This window comes from Halichoeres trimaculatus, unplaced genomic scaffold, assembly GCF_033239565.1.
Source record: "Halichoeres trimaculatus isolate MK-OKI-2021-1 unplaced genomic scaffold, fHalTri1.1 fHalTri1_scaffold_7, whole genome shotgun sequence".
NCBI lineage: Eukaryota > Metazoa > Chordata > Actinopteri > Labriformes > Labridae > Halichoeres > Halichoeres trimaculatus.
In genome coordinates, this window is record NW_027437185.1 from 24,378,002 (window position 1) to 24,394,482 (window position 16,481).

General features: G+C 41.0%; 1 protein-coding gene across 2 annotated transcripts in view; it reads right to left on the reverse strand.

Moving 5' to 3' along the window:
• Nucleotides 1–6,326: 6,326 nt before the first annotated feature.
• Nucleotides 6,327–16,481, reverse strand: part of zic6 (zic family member 6) — a 64,513-nt gene continuing 54,358 nt past the window's right edge. Inside the window, exons 4-5 of one of the 2 annotated variants that reach the window (XM_074673349.1) lie at nucleotides 10,503–11,249; nucleotides 6,327–8,663 (exon numbers count right to left, since the gene is read on the reverse strand). In XM_074673349.1, coding sequence (XP_074529450.1) covers nucleotides 8,038–8,663; nucleotides 10,503–11,249 — 1,373 coding nt within the window. In that variant the 3' untranslated portion in view covers nucleotides 6,327–8,037. Of the gene's footprint in view, nucleotides 8,664–10,502; nucleotides 11,503–16,481 lie in introns of those variants that run through there. The other variant, XM_074673350.1, reaches the window with a different exon arrangement.

Here is a 16,481-nt window from a genome sequence, read left to right on the forward strand (position 1 = left end):
TGTGTATAACCAACATCCCACGCTGGCTCCTGATCCATTTATTTTTATGTAACTGCCTTGTGTCTTTACTTAGTGTGTTGGTATAAGGAAAGCAATGCACGAAATCTCAAAATATGCAGAGAAAGAGCACAGTTTGGTACTTACTGTACAAAAGCTCAGTTATTATCTGCAGGGAGGGAGTGGCTTCTTTACCCCCTCTTGGGTTCTTTGGCATTATTCATGGCTCCTCAGACGTGTAACATTCTGAATTAACTTAATGTACAGAGCATAGTTAATGATGTGTTTGATCAAGTGGGAATAATACAAGTCAAATACAGTGCATGCATACTGTTCAGTGATTAATTTATGACTGGGATTGTTCTACTGGCGCTCTCAGAAGTTTCATATCTAATGTCCAGTAATAATAATTAAAAAAACACAAGTTAACTTTCTTCTTCACCCAACTAATTACAGAGAAAAGAGTTTTTCTGGTGTTGATTCTTCTGCCAAAGCAGGGTGGGGACTTTGTTTTTGTTGTACTGGAGGCATAAACTGCATTTCCAAGGGAATGTGTTCTGTTTTGTTGCAGATTCATATTCCTGAGACACATCCCCAGTTACACAGATGGATTGCATAATTCAGCCAATTACATAAGCGAAGGAATTCAATGTCACCCGCACCAGCAGCAGCCCCCCATAATCTATCAGACAGCAGAGCGGAGGACAAATGCTAATCACCTCAGCAATGCATATCCCACTTTAATAATGGACCTGGAGGAACTATATGTCGCACTCTGTTGGGGCGTAGAGGATGGATTTCCGATCCCCTGCCTCTTTCGAGATACCTAGAACACAGCATTATTCCCTGTGGACTGAAAAAGATACAGTCTGTTCTTTTTGAAAGTCATCTGTGGAAGGTGCAAACTTCACAGGATTATAAGTCAGCAGTGAGCTTGGCATTGTACTGATCCTGGGACAAAATCACTGCGGCTGTTTTTGATGTGAAGAGTGCTCAAGCACCCGCACACACCTACGCGGTCACACGCATCGTACATCACATTAGCATATCATAGTATTTGTCCAATACAGGGTTAGGCTGCCCTATTGATTATGAAGAAGATAAAGGAACAAATTTCCTGTAACCACTTTTAAGTCCCATACCTGGGCTGCTCAAAGCTGAGCTGACAGCTAATTACCCCTTCTCATGCTCCTTGTGCTCCCGTTAGCTTGTGGCTAATGATAAACTACCTCCATCAATAGTTCTTTAACCTCACAGGGGCCTAAATGACACCCAATTTAGAGTCTTTATTGACGACTGTAAATTAATAAAGACACATTAGGTTACCCTTCGCTCCTTCCTGTTGCTGTGTGTCAAGCACTCTAGGGTCAACACGGCACCAAATTACATTTGTCGCCTCCATTAATGTCACAGCCTTAAAGCAACATATCACCACAGTGTGGAGCTTGGTTTAACTGTAATTGAAAAGGCCCAAGGGGAATTCCGAGGTTGCGTGGGGGGCCCCTCTAACTCTCGCTACCCTACATCCATCATTGTAGAGTTAGGCCCTGGGGTGTTCTTGTATTGCTGAAGGTGAACAGTTAGATCGCCATGTGTCCTCACTCACAGCTTTTTCTAAATGTGGGCCCTGAGCGCTGCTGTGGAAATCGGCTGAAAAACCACATACAGCATCATGTCAAGTACATATTAATTTGACGGCCACATACCAAGGAGTATGAGCTTGATCCCGTCAACACATCCGTGTTCAGCGAATGGATGGACTTCAAAAGGCATGTGATCAGAAACAGAATCCTTCCTTCAGATGTCGAGTTCACAGGCTTGATTACACAGCCGCCTTGCAATGCATACTGCAACAGATAAAATTAAACACTTGCGATTACTCACTGCTTTGAAACACCCTGGACCATGATCAATGTGATCCCCTTTTATAAGTTAAACCTCAAACGACACAGATTTGAGAAATCACACACAAAAAAAGTACTATTTAAATGCTGTATCTCACAACAGAAAGTGAATTGTTGTTAATGAAATGTGATCGTTTTGAGAGACAGCAAAGACAGAGCCACTTGGAGACTCTGCAGTGTGTCTTACGTTGTAAAATCGAAGGCATTGTGCTCTTTAAGCATCATGATCAAAGCCTTTTTAACATTTTCAAACAAATGCTTCAAATGCATCCTGTAAAATGTGAATCATTAAGGGGAGGCTCAAACACGTAACTGATAATTTCTCAAAGATCACATCCCATATCACTATGAGGCAGCTCAGATGAAGATAAAGAAAGGCATGAATTTGTGCTTCAGCGTGCACGTTTAAGCATATTCATCTGGCTCTTCACTTACATGAAAGCTAGCAGCTGCCCTTGCCAGCAAGCGGAGGACATTAAGGCTCAGCCTGGTTGATCTCTGATGACAAGGGTCTGGAGGAGGGATTAGAAGCACAGGGACCAGAGTTATGGTCATTCCCTTAAAAGGAAGGCATTGCATCTCATAGGCCTGGAGCTTGCAGGAGTTGTAAGATCTTCAAAGGTCTCCTCACCCCACACAACCTTCTTTAACTCTCCAAAAACCTTTGCAAGACTGAATTTTAAGATGTGGGCTATCAATTAATTTCCTTTCAGTTGCAATAGAGCAGTACACATACAGCTGGCTGTGTCCAAAAACTTTCAGTTTTTTTATTTTTTTTTCCCCCTAGTATGAGCTAATCAGTGTCACCAGCTCATAGGAGACCTTTAAAGCCCCCATGATATCCCAGAGACTGGCTCATCAGAAACTGTCAAAATATCTGTTATGTAAGGCATGGATAATAAATGAAAAAAGACGTCTTTTGAGAACCATCCGCAGGGGTAGATTGCAATGCATCAAAAGACAAATATGCATTAGATATGAGAGTGGGTGGGGCCTCCCTCGCCATCCTGCTGCACATTGGCTGTGGAGCGATACTCAGTTTTTGGGCGAATTTGACAACAATGGTTGGAGAGCGGCATGTTGGAGGGGCTTGGGCTTAAGTTGACAGTGGAGCGCCCGTTGGGGAGAGTGAATAGGAGCCTGGTTTAATAAGCCCGGGTACAGGCTGGACTACACAGGGGGCTGGCACCACTGACGCCAGAAAAACTGCAACGGAGATTAAGACGGGAGTGAAATGTAAGGGATAAATCTGGTTCAAAACATAAAAGTACAGTCCTGGATTAGTTAACACACCAAACACATGCGTACTGTTATGAAGATGCTTTGTCTTACATAAGAGCCCTACTTCTAATGGTGGGTACTAAGGCTTAATTGTCAAGCTGTCAAATTAACACAGACTCAGACATAAAACACATTACCTTTCTAGTGCATTCATTTCTTTTTTTCTGTTTCATCTTATTGACATTTGAATTGTGTGGTGTTCAATCTTATACATTAGGATCAATCTCTCTTCATTGTTACAGTTGCCCTCATTATGCGGTCTTAGCATCATTGGTGCCTTGATGCCAAACTCTTTAGTAGCTTCTATTCTGAAAGTAGAAAAAGAGGGAGAAAAAAAACACACACAAAAAAACAAAGCAGCTGCATCCAGTTTAGCATGTATGGTGGCAGTCTTCCATGGAGGAAGCTGCAGAGTGAAGCGGGAACAGAAATATGAGCTAAGTTCCATGCATGTTTGGGGGTCGAATCTGGCGTAGGACACCTACTGACCATGGCAGCACACTGGCGGAGATTAGGGGGCCATCATGAAGGAGCCACAGAGGGTGAAGATAGCCATGAGCTGCAGGGGTAGAGATAGATGAGACGCAGGAACAAGAGGACCTGGCGAAAAAGAAGGGGGGAAAAAGAAGGGGAGGAGGGAGCACAGAAGGGTGGGATCAAAAGAAAGCAAGTTGGGGAGCAACAGTACTATTGGCCTGACCTGGGGAGGATGGGGGGGCTAAAGCCAAGAGATCCAATTAAAATCACACCCGGCTGGTCGGAGTCAACACTGACACAGCCCAAGCTGTAAAGCGTATACGGAAAGTACGGGAGCCGTAGAGTGGAAGTTACGCAAGATGTCACGCATGGTTATGATGATGCATAAAACCAAAGAGCTGGTGTGACAAAGCAGCCCACCCCCCTGGCACACACAGCTGGGGCTCCACCCAAGAATGGCATAACAGCTCACCATGCAGGGAGGGCGAGATCGCGATTCATCGTATCCCACAGTGAAACGGATTTATTTATATTAAACCAATGTATGAGCTTTCCAAAATGGCGCCTATGCTTGTTGCTAGGCAGAGAGAGTGGGAGTAAAGATGGCGGCGCACAAGTGGCGAACTGGGAAGCAGAGGTCTAATCAGTTGTGATTACTAAAGGGGGAGGAGGGTGTGGCAAGGTTCAATGGCTATGGAATATTACCAAGCAGTGGGCAGAAAATTTAACTGAAAGACACCACACTGTACAGATTAGGTCGCCTCTGGTTGTATCCTCCACATCTTACGGAAAATCTGTTTTCGATACGCAGATGCGGGGACCTCTTTGAACACATTACAATGTTCTGTCGCCTGTGTCATGTTTCCTAAAGAGAGATTTGCTTATTTTCCTCTTAAAGTAGAGCAAATAAAAAAGGACAGGATGTGAAAGGTTTGTAAGATGAGCTTTGATATAGTGCAGGGTTAATGTTTTGAAAATGATTTTCAGGATTTCTCACACCAAAACCTCTTGATGGGGCCCATTGATGAGGTGGCATTACAAGAAAAAGCTAACTGATAAATTTCAGTCCACACATCACTGAAATGACTGATCAAAGCCAAACCAATTCACCTTAATTTAGAAGAAGGCCTCCATGTTATTTTTACACATCAACCACTTTGACTGATCAGTTTAAGACTGAATCACTCCTCCTATAACAAAACCTACTACTCTACAAACGATCATTATTGGTGTTGTTTTTTTTTTTTATTTAAACAGTGCCTGAAATTATTTTGTTTTTTAAAATCAATATATGCAAGCTCTGTCCCAGGTGTACAAGGCTCTATTTTAAATGCCTCTTTGTGACCTTGAAGGTCAACAGGCAACAGAAAATGAGTGGATGCAACAATAACTTACACATTTAAAACTGGCTGTTGTTGAACGGAGCTGAAATCTACACACTCTAACTACTGGATTTTTTTCTCCTAAAAGATGTCTGAAAACTGAAATTAACTGTGGTCAAACTCAGGAGGGATTTGCAAAAAATGCATCATCAAAAAATATCTGCTTCTCCCTGAAGAAGCATCCCCATGAGCGCTATGTGCAACACACACTGCTCACTTTAAGCAGCACAGGATAAAGATGTAAACAAGTTCATCATAGCTCTGCACCATTTCAAGAACAATTACACTGTGGGCGCTTACTGTGCATGTTTCGCTCAGGAAGTATAACAGAAGATTAGAAAAGTCTGGGGATTTCTATTTTTTTCCACATTTGGATAAATATAGAAGAATGCATGTTGTAAAGGGCCTATTGCGCTTCTGATTTGTCTTACAAATTACATTAAAAAAGGATGATAACAGTTATCTCTACTTTGATAGAAACTTTGTGGATCATTATTATTAACACTGGAAATAATATCCTCTAATGGAGTTTTCACCTCATGTTTTTGTGGCCACTCAGACAAATGCCCTGCCATCAAACCGTCTCACTGTAATAAAGAGGATCTTTGTTAAAGCCAGTTAGCTGTCAGATCCCTGTATGAAATATTTCAAAGAAATGTAAAATAAATGCTCTCTTGACCTGGCTTCTTTTTGATATGTGTGCAGCAAATTGGTATATATATTATGGCAGTCTTGCCGGCATCTTTAATGGTATAAAATGCTGACATCCATACATGCAGGTGCAAAGTAGAAAGCTTTTGCTGCTGGCAGTAGAGCAGAGGCTTTTTTCCTATTACCTTATTCATCATAATTGTGACCCATCTAACCTCCACAGTAACTACTGCGGGACAAGGACAGATTTCACTGTCATCATCTTTAGCTACACCCCATTAAATGTCCCATTAGCTACTTCAACCAGGTCTCCCAAGTTTTCATTTCAAGTGTATTACATTGTTAGAAAGAGGTGTAATTATTAACAAAAGAAGCCAATATGAAAAAAAAAAAATATAGAATATGAGTTTTAGCTTTGCACTGGGATGAGAAGCAAAACTGGATTTAAGTTCTGTTGTGAAAGAAAGAGGCTTCAAACCTATCTCTTTCCTCCAAAATAATGAGGAATTTGTGTAATTTTACATTCCTGAAGTGAAAAGCAAGCAAACACGAACAAATATGTCAGATGAGCTTGATGAAGTGAAGCAAACATTTCATTGGCAGCAGTGTGCATCCCAAAAAAAGGAAAAAAATAATACCTTTTCTTTTCATTTATTTCCAACTTCAACTTTTTTCAATAGTCAAATGAAACAGAATGGAGCATATCTGTTACTTCAGAGAAGAGCTGTGATTTTTTAAACTGTGAAATCTTGCAAATCTATTAACTCAGAGTCAAAGTGAGTAGCTCAACAGTCTTTGAATGTGAAAGTCTTAAAATCAAATATATATGCATTCTGTTCGTGTGAATGGACTTATTGTGTGTTAGTTATTGGGATGTGAACAACAAATCTAAGGGGTGGATGAATCTGAATCTGTGTGAAGCTAGCTTACCTTCAATGTAAGAATTTTGATTCTACGTGCGTTTGTTTTTCTGTCAGGAAGGGGAATAGAAATCAAATAATATCACAAAAGTAGATGAATTAGATTTAAAATTAACGAAACTGAATTTAAATGAAAGCAGGTATCACGATCTAGGTGACAATCAGAGTGCGCGTGACCCTAAGGCAAATTCACCTGTATCCCCTTGAATGAACGTAGCTATGACGCAGTTAGAAAATGTAACATTCTTATTGGAAAACAGACATTTCTTGATCAAAAAAGGTGGTTTAAAAAAAAAAAGATAGACTTAAAAAAGTTGCACGCATTGTTTGATTGAAGGTAGTCTATACTCACATACAAGCGTTGGATAATAGTGGTGCTCAAGGCCTGAACGGTTTCTGATGCTCATCTTGTACGCTAAGTTAACCTCCATTGTCGAGCTAAGGTGACATTAGCTTGCATAAAAACTGCTTAACCTGCAAGTATGGCGTCTTGGAAATTAAAAAGAAATATATAGAGGAGAAAGTTTTGGTGACGGTGGAAATAACTGAATAGTTTTAACCACACACGCCTGATCAAAGAGAATATAGACACTTTAATAAAATATAGAATACATAATTAATTATACAGTCTGCTTATGTACAGTAGAACTGTATGCTAATTAAAGGTGTTTAAACAGTATTACGAACAAGCTTATGCTCATGTTGGGCTTACTTTGCACATAAATGGGAAATATACACAAAACACAAACAAGAATCTGGGGTAAAAAAGATTCAAAAAGTGAACCTCAGTAAAGGGGGGTGTAACTAGACCCTTTAGCCTTACGAAATCATAATTACAGACAGGTCATGCTGCAGGCCCACTGCGCAGGCTAGTTAGATCTCACAACTGTAAGATCATTCTGACATTTATTCCATCTTGCGACGAACATACATACATGAACAATGCTTCTATCCTCTCCACGTACATTACATCTATTTTACATTCAACAAAAAGCCCCCAAATAAGGGCTACATTCAGAATTTCTTTTTACTTTTAAACAAGAAGTTCAGAGACCAAACACGCAGATTTAGCTACATGAAATAATTTGTCTTTTTGTCTCACTTTTGATAGATATCTTTCATAAAAATGCAAAACCGCTAACAATCAGGCATACACTTTTTTAAAGGTTCCTATAACCCACTGTGGGTGGATGAAGCTACAGCCTGAAAGCCACAGGAAATCGAACAGGCCTCACGACAACAAATAAAGCTCGCCACATTTCGCAAAGCAACATTTTCAATATATGACTCAGGACATGTCACAAAATATCTGATACAACATTCACAGAAATACAGAGAGCAATAAAGATACAGCTTTGTGTTTATATGGAATAACATGAAAAAAAATAGGCCCAAAAATTCTTCCGCCAGAGTCCGAGCAGAACCTCAGAGTGACGGGATGTTGTTACACTGCTTTGGTGGGAAGGAGTCCACGCCGCTGTGGCATGTGTACCATCCGTTCACAAGACTTTTCTGAAAGGGGGAAGTGGAGGGGAAAGTTCTGGAGCTCTGCGCAAATGTCTGACCCGTCTGCCCGCAGGGGTACTGGGAGGACTGGGACCTGTAGCTGCCTCTCTGCAGCAACAAAGGGTCCAGGAGGGGCTGTGACCTGTGTGCGGAGTAGTCCAAACTGCTGTCAAACGTGTGATGGAAACGTGACCTCGAGGTCGACTCGTCTCGACTCTCTGGGGACAGGGGGACATCTTGAGTGGAGGTAGGGGGCTGAGGGGGGCTGATCTGGGTTCCATCCGGGAGTCGGGTTGACCTGGGCTCCGCAGTGTGACCTACGTCTCCAGGGTGCGCGTCTCCGCTTTTGGAGACGTGGACCTTGTTGCAGTGGAGCTTCATGTGCTTCCGCAGGGAGCTCGGATGGGTGTAGCACTTGTCGCAGCCCCTGACCTTGCACATGTAGGGTTTGTCACTGGAGTGCACGTGAGAGTGTTTCTTTCTGTCACTGCTGTTCGCAAACCTCCGGTTGCAGCCCTCGAACTCACATTTAAAAGGTTTTTCACCTAAACGTGCAGAAAGAGAAATGGCGGCGTGTTATGAAAATGCTTTGAGGCCCGATGTATGCTCTGTTTGCCCCTATGGTTGTAGTTGTAGAGCTTATCAAGTAGGTATTAAAAAACAGGATTTATCCAAAAATAAACCGATGACAAAGAAAGCAAGTGTAAACTCCGTTCAAACAACATTTCGCCTTGAGCAAAGTCAGACTCTACAAAAAAAAAAAAAAAGTTAAAAAAACAAAACAAAAAAAACAAAGCTGCTATCTATCGTCAGTAGTGATCATTGATGCTTACAAATGCTAAATTATCAAAGAAAATTGTGGAAAAAGTTCATATTGGTGAAACAACTCAACAGTTTAAAGTTGATGAAACTTTGCTGCAGCTCAGATCGCAACAAGTGACTCTGCAGACTAACTCAACAGGAGAAGAAGTTACAGATATAATAATAAAAAATGATGATGGGCCTGCGACAGCAAATGCAAAGATTTGTTTAAACGATTTACCATGCACAGAATATATTAGAGTCATCAAGATGCTAATTGATCTTGCTGCACAGCTGCTCACTGTTTCTCCTCCACACAGAGATGCAGCGCGCTGCAATCGTAAATACAACTTTAATAGTTTCTGTTAAATTAACAATTTGCGCATGCATCTTAATGGATTTTTCCCTTTTGGAATTCGAATCAAAATTGTAAATGCATTTTTCTGGCTTAAATGAGGCCTAAATAAGGACACAGGACTACGCATGTGCTGTTGTGTCATCGTATATGTCCTTCAGCGCCTGTTTCTGTCTATTCTCTTAGCTTTCATTACTGAAACAATTTTATTTAGCATTAAAGGTGGTTACACAATGAATTCCTGTTTTATTTATTTATTTTTTTCAAAGGGCCATTCACTTTATTAAGCTATTTAATTACTTTCAATTAAAGTGCCAGTATTGCAGAATAAATACACTTTGTGAGATCATGTTAACGCTCCCTTGTGTGGATATAAGAACAGAGAGGTGATTTTTTTCTTCTAATTCTGTGCTCAGAGGAATTTGATGGGGATGCCCCAGGATGTGACCATTCACAAATGAAATAAGATATAATGACGTGATTTTTTTAGTGCACCCTGACCAGTAACAGCAACTAAGTGATTTAAATCAAAGAGAAGAAAACACTTTTTTTTTCTGTCTTTTTTTTTAAATAAGAAACACCTTGATGAGGCCATCAGCGTGCTCACCTTTTATTTGTCACTACCTCCCTGTGTGCTGAGCTCCCTCTGCTAAAGTGATCCTGAGCAAAGGAGATGAATCCCTGGGAGGCAGACACCGCGTAACGGCTACGTCACAGCTCTCCGGTGTCCCGGCATTTATTTAATAATTTCTCTGAATGAAGTGGGAGAGGCACCCAAAGCACCAGGCCTACAGACTCGTGTCAGTTTATCTGACTTAATATAACACTACATCTACATCTGGGGTCCCTACATGGGGCATGGGTAGCTGGGTTTTCTTACAAAAAATAGAGAAACAACAGACACGGCGAGAAAAGCTTTCCAAAATACATTTTAATGCCAATGTAGGCCTAAACACTACCAGCAAAATTTCCAAATGATAAAACATATTATGAGTATGTCACAAAGCAAAAGAATTTGCAGTTTGTCTTTTAAAAGTTAAATAATTAAATCAAAATCATTTTCACAATGATTAAAATAGAAAACTGTGAAATGTTGAAATAACGTGGATAAAAAGCAGTTTTAGCAAGAGTTTGCACAAACGAATCACTTTTAAGACAATTTCACCCCCAGGAGTGGGTTGTATTTTATTGGAATTTTTTATCAAAGTATGTGTGATTATTAACTGACCTGTGTGGGTCCTCTTGTGGATCTTAAGGTTCTCTGATCGTGCAAACACTTTCTCACAGCCGTGGAAGGGGCAGGGAAAGGGCTTCTCCCCTGTGTGCACTCTGACGTGGTTCACCAGCTTGTATTTGGCTTTGAAAGGCTTCCTGTCCCTCGCGCAGTTCTCCCAGTGACAGACATACTCGGAGTGCTCGGGTCCTCCGACATGCTCCACTGTCACATGGGTGACAAGTTCATACATGGTCCCAAAGGCTCTGGAGCAAGGCAGCTTCCCGGCCCCCTCTTGGCCGTCACTCCACTTGCACACCAGCTCGTGCTTCACGGTTTGTTTGGAGCACCTGAGGAAAGCGTCGCCTCCTCCTCCTCGCTGAATTGCCATGTTGAGGGGTTTGTAAAGACCCAGGAATTGTGTGACAAGTTGCTGACTGTTTCCCTTGGGGTTAAGAGCTTGGCCATAGGGGTGAGTCCGGGTGAGGAGGTCGCCAGGTAGACCCAGCATCATCTGGCTGCCGAAGTCCCGAGACGCGTCCGTGGAGGCGTGGGCCTGCTCCTGGTAACTTGTGAAAAAAGCATGGCTTCTGTTGTCTCTGCAGCCAGCAAAGTCACGATGATACCTTCCAATCCCGCCATGTTGGCTCGCTCTTGATGCCAGTTGATCAGTGACGGGTGGCATGCCGGCTCCAGAGAGATTGGCTCCAATGATAATGCCCCTAGGGCTGTGCTCTAAGCGGTGGCTGGGGTATCCAGAGTCTGCAAAAGTAGGAACCGAATGGTCAACATATGCACTGGACCTCGTCTCGGGGTAGTCTCGCAAATTGTGCGAGGGGCAGAGTTTTAAGGAACTGCCAGTGGGGTGTCCCATGTGCTCTCCTGCCAAAGGTGGCAGCACCACGCTGGGTTCAGTATTGCTCTCCCCGGGGTTGACGCAAGAGAGAGGGCAGCCACTAAACCTCGAAAGGCTTGTCATGTTTTGTTGTGAGTTTGAGGCTATGAGCTTTTTGCAAAATCAACCAATTCAGCACTCAGGATGCACCTAGAAATGCAGGCTCCATTCTCCCTTGTTTGTATATCATCTGCATGTGAAATTCTTGGCCGTGAACTTCGCAGAAGTAGGAACCAGACTCAATTTCGTTAAAGTTGGTGTGAGTCCCATGCCGTTCACTTTGCCCTCTTGATTTGTGGCAATAACCGTGGTAGTAAAAATGCTTCGAAACAGGCCATGGTGCAATATAAAAGCACAGCAGGCAAACCTGCTTTTAAAAAGGGAGCGTTGGGATTGGTTGGAATGCGCTGTGATTGACAGGCGCTGGGTTTGTTTTAAAAGGGACAAGCAGGCGTTCACTGCACGACTCCGTTTTCAAATATCGCAGAGAAAATGCTTTGAAATGTGCCGCGATACTTGCAAATATTGCTGCCTCTTTAACTCCGCGCATTCTTAGGAGACTCATTCTCCAAAATCTGCACGTATGAGAAAAGAAAGGGTCAACGTTAAATACTTATCTGTGTGGAAAAATCAAGAGATTAAATGCACACAGGAGGGAAAGACATGAGAATCGCTGTGATTTATTGCAGCAGATTTCTTTGCCCAGAGCAAATGTCCCACTCCTGCCCTGCAACAATAACACAGAGAGTGGCCGGTGCGTGTCCAGGCCAATTATTGTCAAAACTTGCTTTTGATTGGAGAACTAGAGCTTTGAAAGTTACAGAAAACTAGTCCCACAAATCCCTTTCACTAATGGAATTTAAAGAAAGTATAAAGTTTAGGCCTTTGTGTTTTCATAACATGAACAGTAAAGAGTATTTTTGCAGAGGCCTTGGTGAAGGAAGGTTATGTCATATTTAATAAAGAGCTGCGAAGCTCTGTTGAAGGTAGAGTAGTTTTGCGCTACACTTTTATTATGAGGAACACGAAGGTTCATGAGAACATGAAGTGACTTGATGTTCTGGGGGAAAATTAAACTTTCCCAGAGCAACAAGTATCTCAACATTACGCTCAGAAACCTCCTCAAAAATCTGTTCTTATTAGGCAGAGGTTCATGAAGACGTTTTCATGAGGAGTCAGAACATGGTGTACTATTTAATCTTTGAGCCCAATGTGAGCAGTTCCTTTCCATATACGCTCCCCTACCCTTCTCAATAAGCTCAGATAAATAAATAAATAAATAAATAAATAAATAAATAAGCATCAATAGTGCGCCATGATCTCACAGGCTGGGATTCATGTAGAATTTGTTACGTAAAATGTAGATTATGAAACGTGACAAACAGCGGCAGCACCAGTGGAGCAGTGGTGGTGGTGGGGAGGCTCCTCTGTTACACTCAGATAAACTTTCTTACTTTGGGGTGCTGTGAGGACAGACTCTCGCTCCTGTAGCTGCACATATTTCTGCACGATTCCACGCTTTGACGTGGCAGGGATCCTACGCGTTTTTTCTACCCGAACCCCCCAAAAATCTTTCATCTGTTGCCTTTTTAAATCTACATGACGTGGCCGGTGTGGGTTTCGGACTCCAGCTTTTAAAGGTTAAGTGTAATAAAATAACATTCTTTTTATTTCTCAAGGCCATAGCTGAATTTTAAACTTTCTTTCATGTGAAGAGAGAAAAAATATATATATAAAAAATCCCTTTCCACATTGTTATGCTGACGTCACCAGCAGAAACAAAGCAAAGGGGCCCACTTGACATTAAATGGCACAAAATAGCAGACAGGCCCAGAAGTGGCCTGACTGCGTCATGATTGTAGTGGACGCTCATGTTTGTCAACCTTTAACCCGATGCGTTTCCGAAAATGATTGAAGACTGAGGGGAGGGAGACGGAAAGTTTCCAATCTGTCACTCAGAGAGCAGAACACAGACAGAACTGCGCCCAGAATGTTTTCAGGGTCCCTAATTGCAGCAAGAATGCAAAAAAAATAAAATTAAAATTAAAAAATAAAAAAAATTAAAGAAAATGTGCATTTGTCTGATTTTATACAATTTTTCAAATTCAAATTACAACAGGAAGTTACATGTCTATTGTAGGCCTGTTCTGTATCTGCAGATGAACTGTTCTGTCTTACCCAAATAGCTAAAATCCTTTAAACATCAACATTGTCCTTATTCAACAGGATGTTTAAGTGATTCTTGAATCAATTTGGTCTCATATTTGCAGCACTGAATCCTGTAGTAACAATATTTATAACTTTTTAACAATAGGAGTAAATTGGTGCATGTATAAATTAAAAATAAATAAATAAAAAGAAAGAAAAATAAATGTAAAACATTGCACGGTTAACACTGGAGACAAGTATATACTCTGAGCACAACAATAAATATCTATAAATGGCATTATATGAAAAAAAGCTGCTTTATTAAATTGTACCATGTTTTTGTGTTGTTTTTGTTTAATTATGACAAATGTTGGTATTTTCTTAATGGATGTGCAAGTTTTACAGATTTTGCAAAACAATATGAGTAAAACAAAAACCAAACAAGTCTAAAATATATATTTTTTCACTGCGGTTAATTTATAATGCCATCTTTTTTTATTACTAGTTCTAGTATTTTGTGTGCATTGGCAGAAAGTGTAAATTTTGAAGCAGTGTAGCATGATCTTTGGAACCTACACCTGAATATACGCTGAATTTCAGTTGTACTATCAACATCGTATCACACTTTTAGCATTTTGACATGTGCAATCCCCTCTAACCCTGCAGCTTCATGAGTCCAAGCATTTCTGTGGATGCTTGACAGGCCAGACAAAATCCTAGTGACTGCTGCACACAAAATATCACTCCCAACAATCAAAACATTCATGTCAGGGAATACCCTTTACAGCCATAGGGTCCATGCTAGTCCCAGAACAGTGAGTGTATACTAAATGAGCAACAAATAAGATGTTCAGCGATGTAATTGAACAGAAAATATCACCTCGTAGTAAATTTGACTAAAATTTCGGCAGAATTTTTTATTTTTGACCGGGGTTTGTGCAATGAGAAATTCTTAGTAAACACCGCGCGACAGATTTTTACAAAATTGGACATAAAAAAAGCCAAAGGAGAAATTTCGGCCTGTACACATATGTATGTATATATAAAAAAGCATATTTATATTTGGTTAGATATTCCCCGCTGAACTACACTGACCAGGCTAAGCAATGCAATATTGAACACTACAGTAAAGGCAGTAAAGGATTTAAAAAAAAAAGGGGGGGGGAAAGAGAAGGGGATATTTTTAAAGCATCAAAATCTGTGTGAATATGTTCCTGTGTGTTCATATAGCAATGTGTGTGTGTGTGTGTGTGTGTGTGTGTGTGTGTGTGTGTGTGTGTGTGTGTGTGTGTGTGTGTGTGTGTGTGTGTGTGTGTGTGTGTGTGTGTGAAAGAGAGAGAGAGAGAGAGATTGAGTACATCTCAAACAACTGCATGCACTGGTGTAACTGATGAGGGATGACAGTGCACACTCTTGCCATGACTTTATGGAATTTAGGTGAATTAACAGGTTTGGGATGAGTCCATTTGCAGACAGATGCTCCAGTAAATCACAGCAAGGAGTCAATTAAGCCTTCACCACCAGCCATATGTAGGCAAACACCAGGTTCTGCAGCAGTCACCAAATACGCAACTGACCATATCATCTAATACAGAGGGTGAGCTGTGCTGTAAATACACATATAAACCTCTGCTGAATCATATTTAGCAAATGCAGGAATGACAAAGCATTTCTACGCTTCCGTTCCTCCAATTACAAACAAACAAAGAGGAAACCACAAAAATGTGCCCAACAGTGATGCAACAGTAAAGCTCCAACATGTGCAATAACAAATTAAAAGGCAGTTTAATTATCCCTCATTTTGGAATGCTGTGGTTTTTATGGTGACAAAATCCCGTCAATATCAGCTGCTACATTTGCATACAAACCTACAATAGAATTAAAAAAGGCTGCATGTATTTAAAATTTGCCGAATCGTGTAAATATTGCTTTATGAAAAACACAAGGCATTCTTATGTACGTTGATGCCAATGTTGTGAGCATAAATGGTATTCTCCCTGAAACAAATGTAATGGTTGCAGATTTTTTTCAAGTACTTTATGATATATAGTGGATTATGGTTTGAATGCAGAGCAGAACCTGAGCCTTTACCCTGCTGTGGACTCTGCGGAACACAAGAAAAGAGTCGTGGAGAATGAACCCAATGCAGAAGATAGAAAATAACAACCCATATCTCTTATTAAACCAATGCATTTCTATGATCTGTTAGTTGGTGCATGTCATATTTAACCTCAGCATAACAACTGGAAAGGGGATCCAGAGCATGGTCTATTTAGGCAATACAGTGTCATGCGATTGCATTGTTTCACTGTGCCGTTTTGATACATTGGCATTTTTCTGCCTGTCTTGAATATAAAATGGATAACGCACTCATATACAGTAAAAAGAAGTCATATTTGAGTCTAGTTTTGCCATTGGTTTAAGGACATGGAGGATTCACTTTTGTCTGGTCACTATTGAGTTAACTTCAAGCTCACAAACTTGTCTATAGCACAGGCGGCCTGAGCCAGCCAAGCACAGTGTAGACTACAGGCCAGACGACGTGCACTAGAAAGAAAAAAAAACACACTCGACTTATCTGTACAAAAAAATCTAGCTGATTCGTCTGCCAAAGGCCAATTTGTTCATATAAGGAAACACTTTTCATGCATCTAGGTCATTTATTAAATTAAGCACTGAAATAACGTCTAGAGCTGCTGACACGTCTACTTAGAAGAAATGTATAAATGTGAGCTGATTACCATGTAGGATGATGCTTATATTCTGCTCTTTTCCAACAGCACTAGGCACAGAGGTGTGCATGCTGCAATATTGTGATATTTTAAGGTAGCGCGCATGCTCAGTTTGAAGAAGATTATGTTATAACCAATGGGCTATCCCAACGCCCAATGAGGTAATCCCGGCAGAGATAACTAAATCATCACATTAAACATAGGAGTCCTGCAGAATAA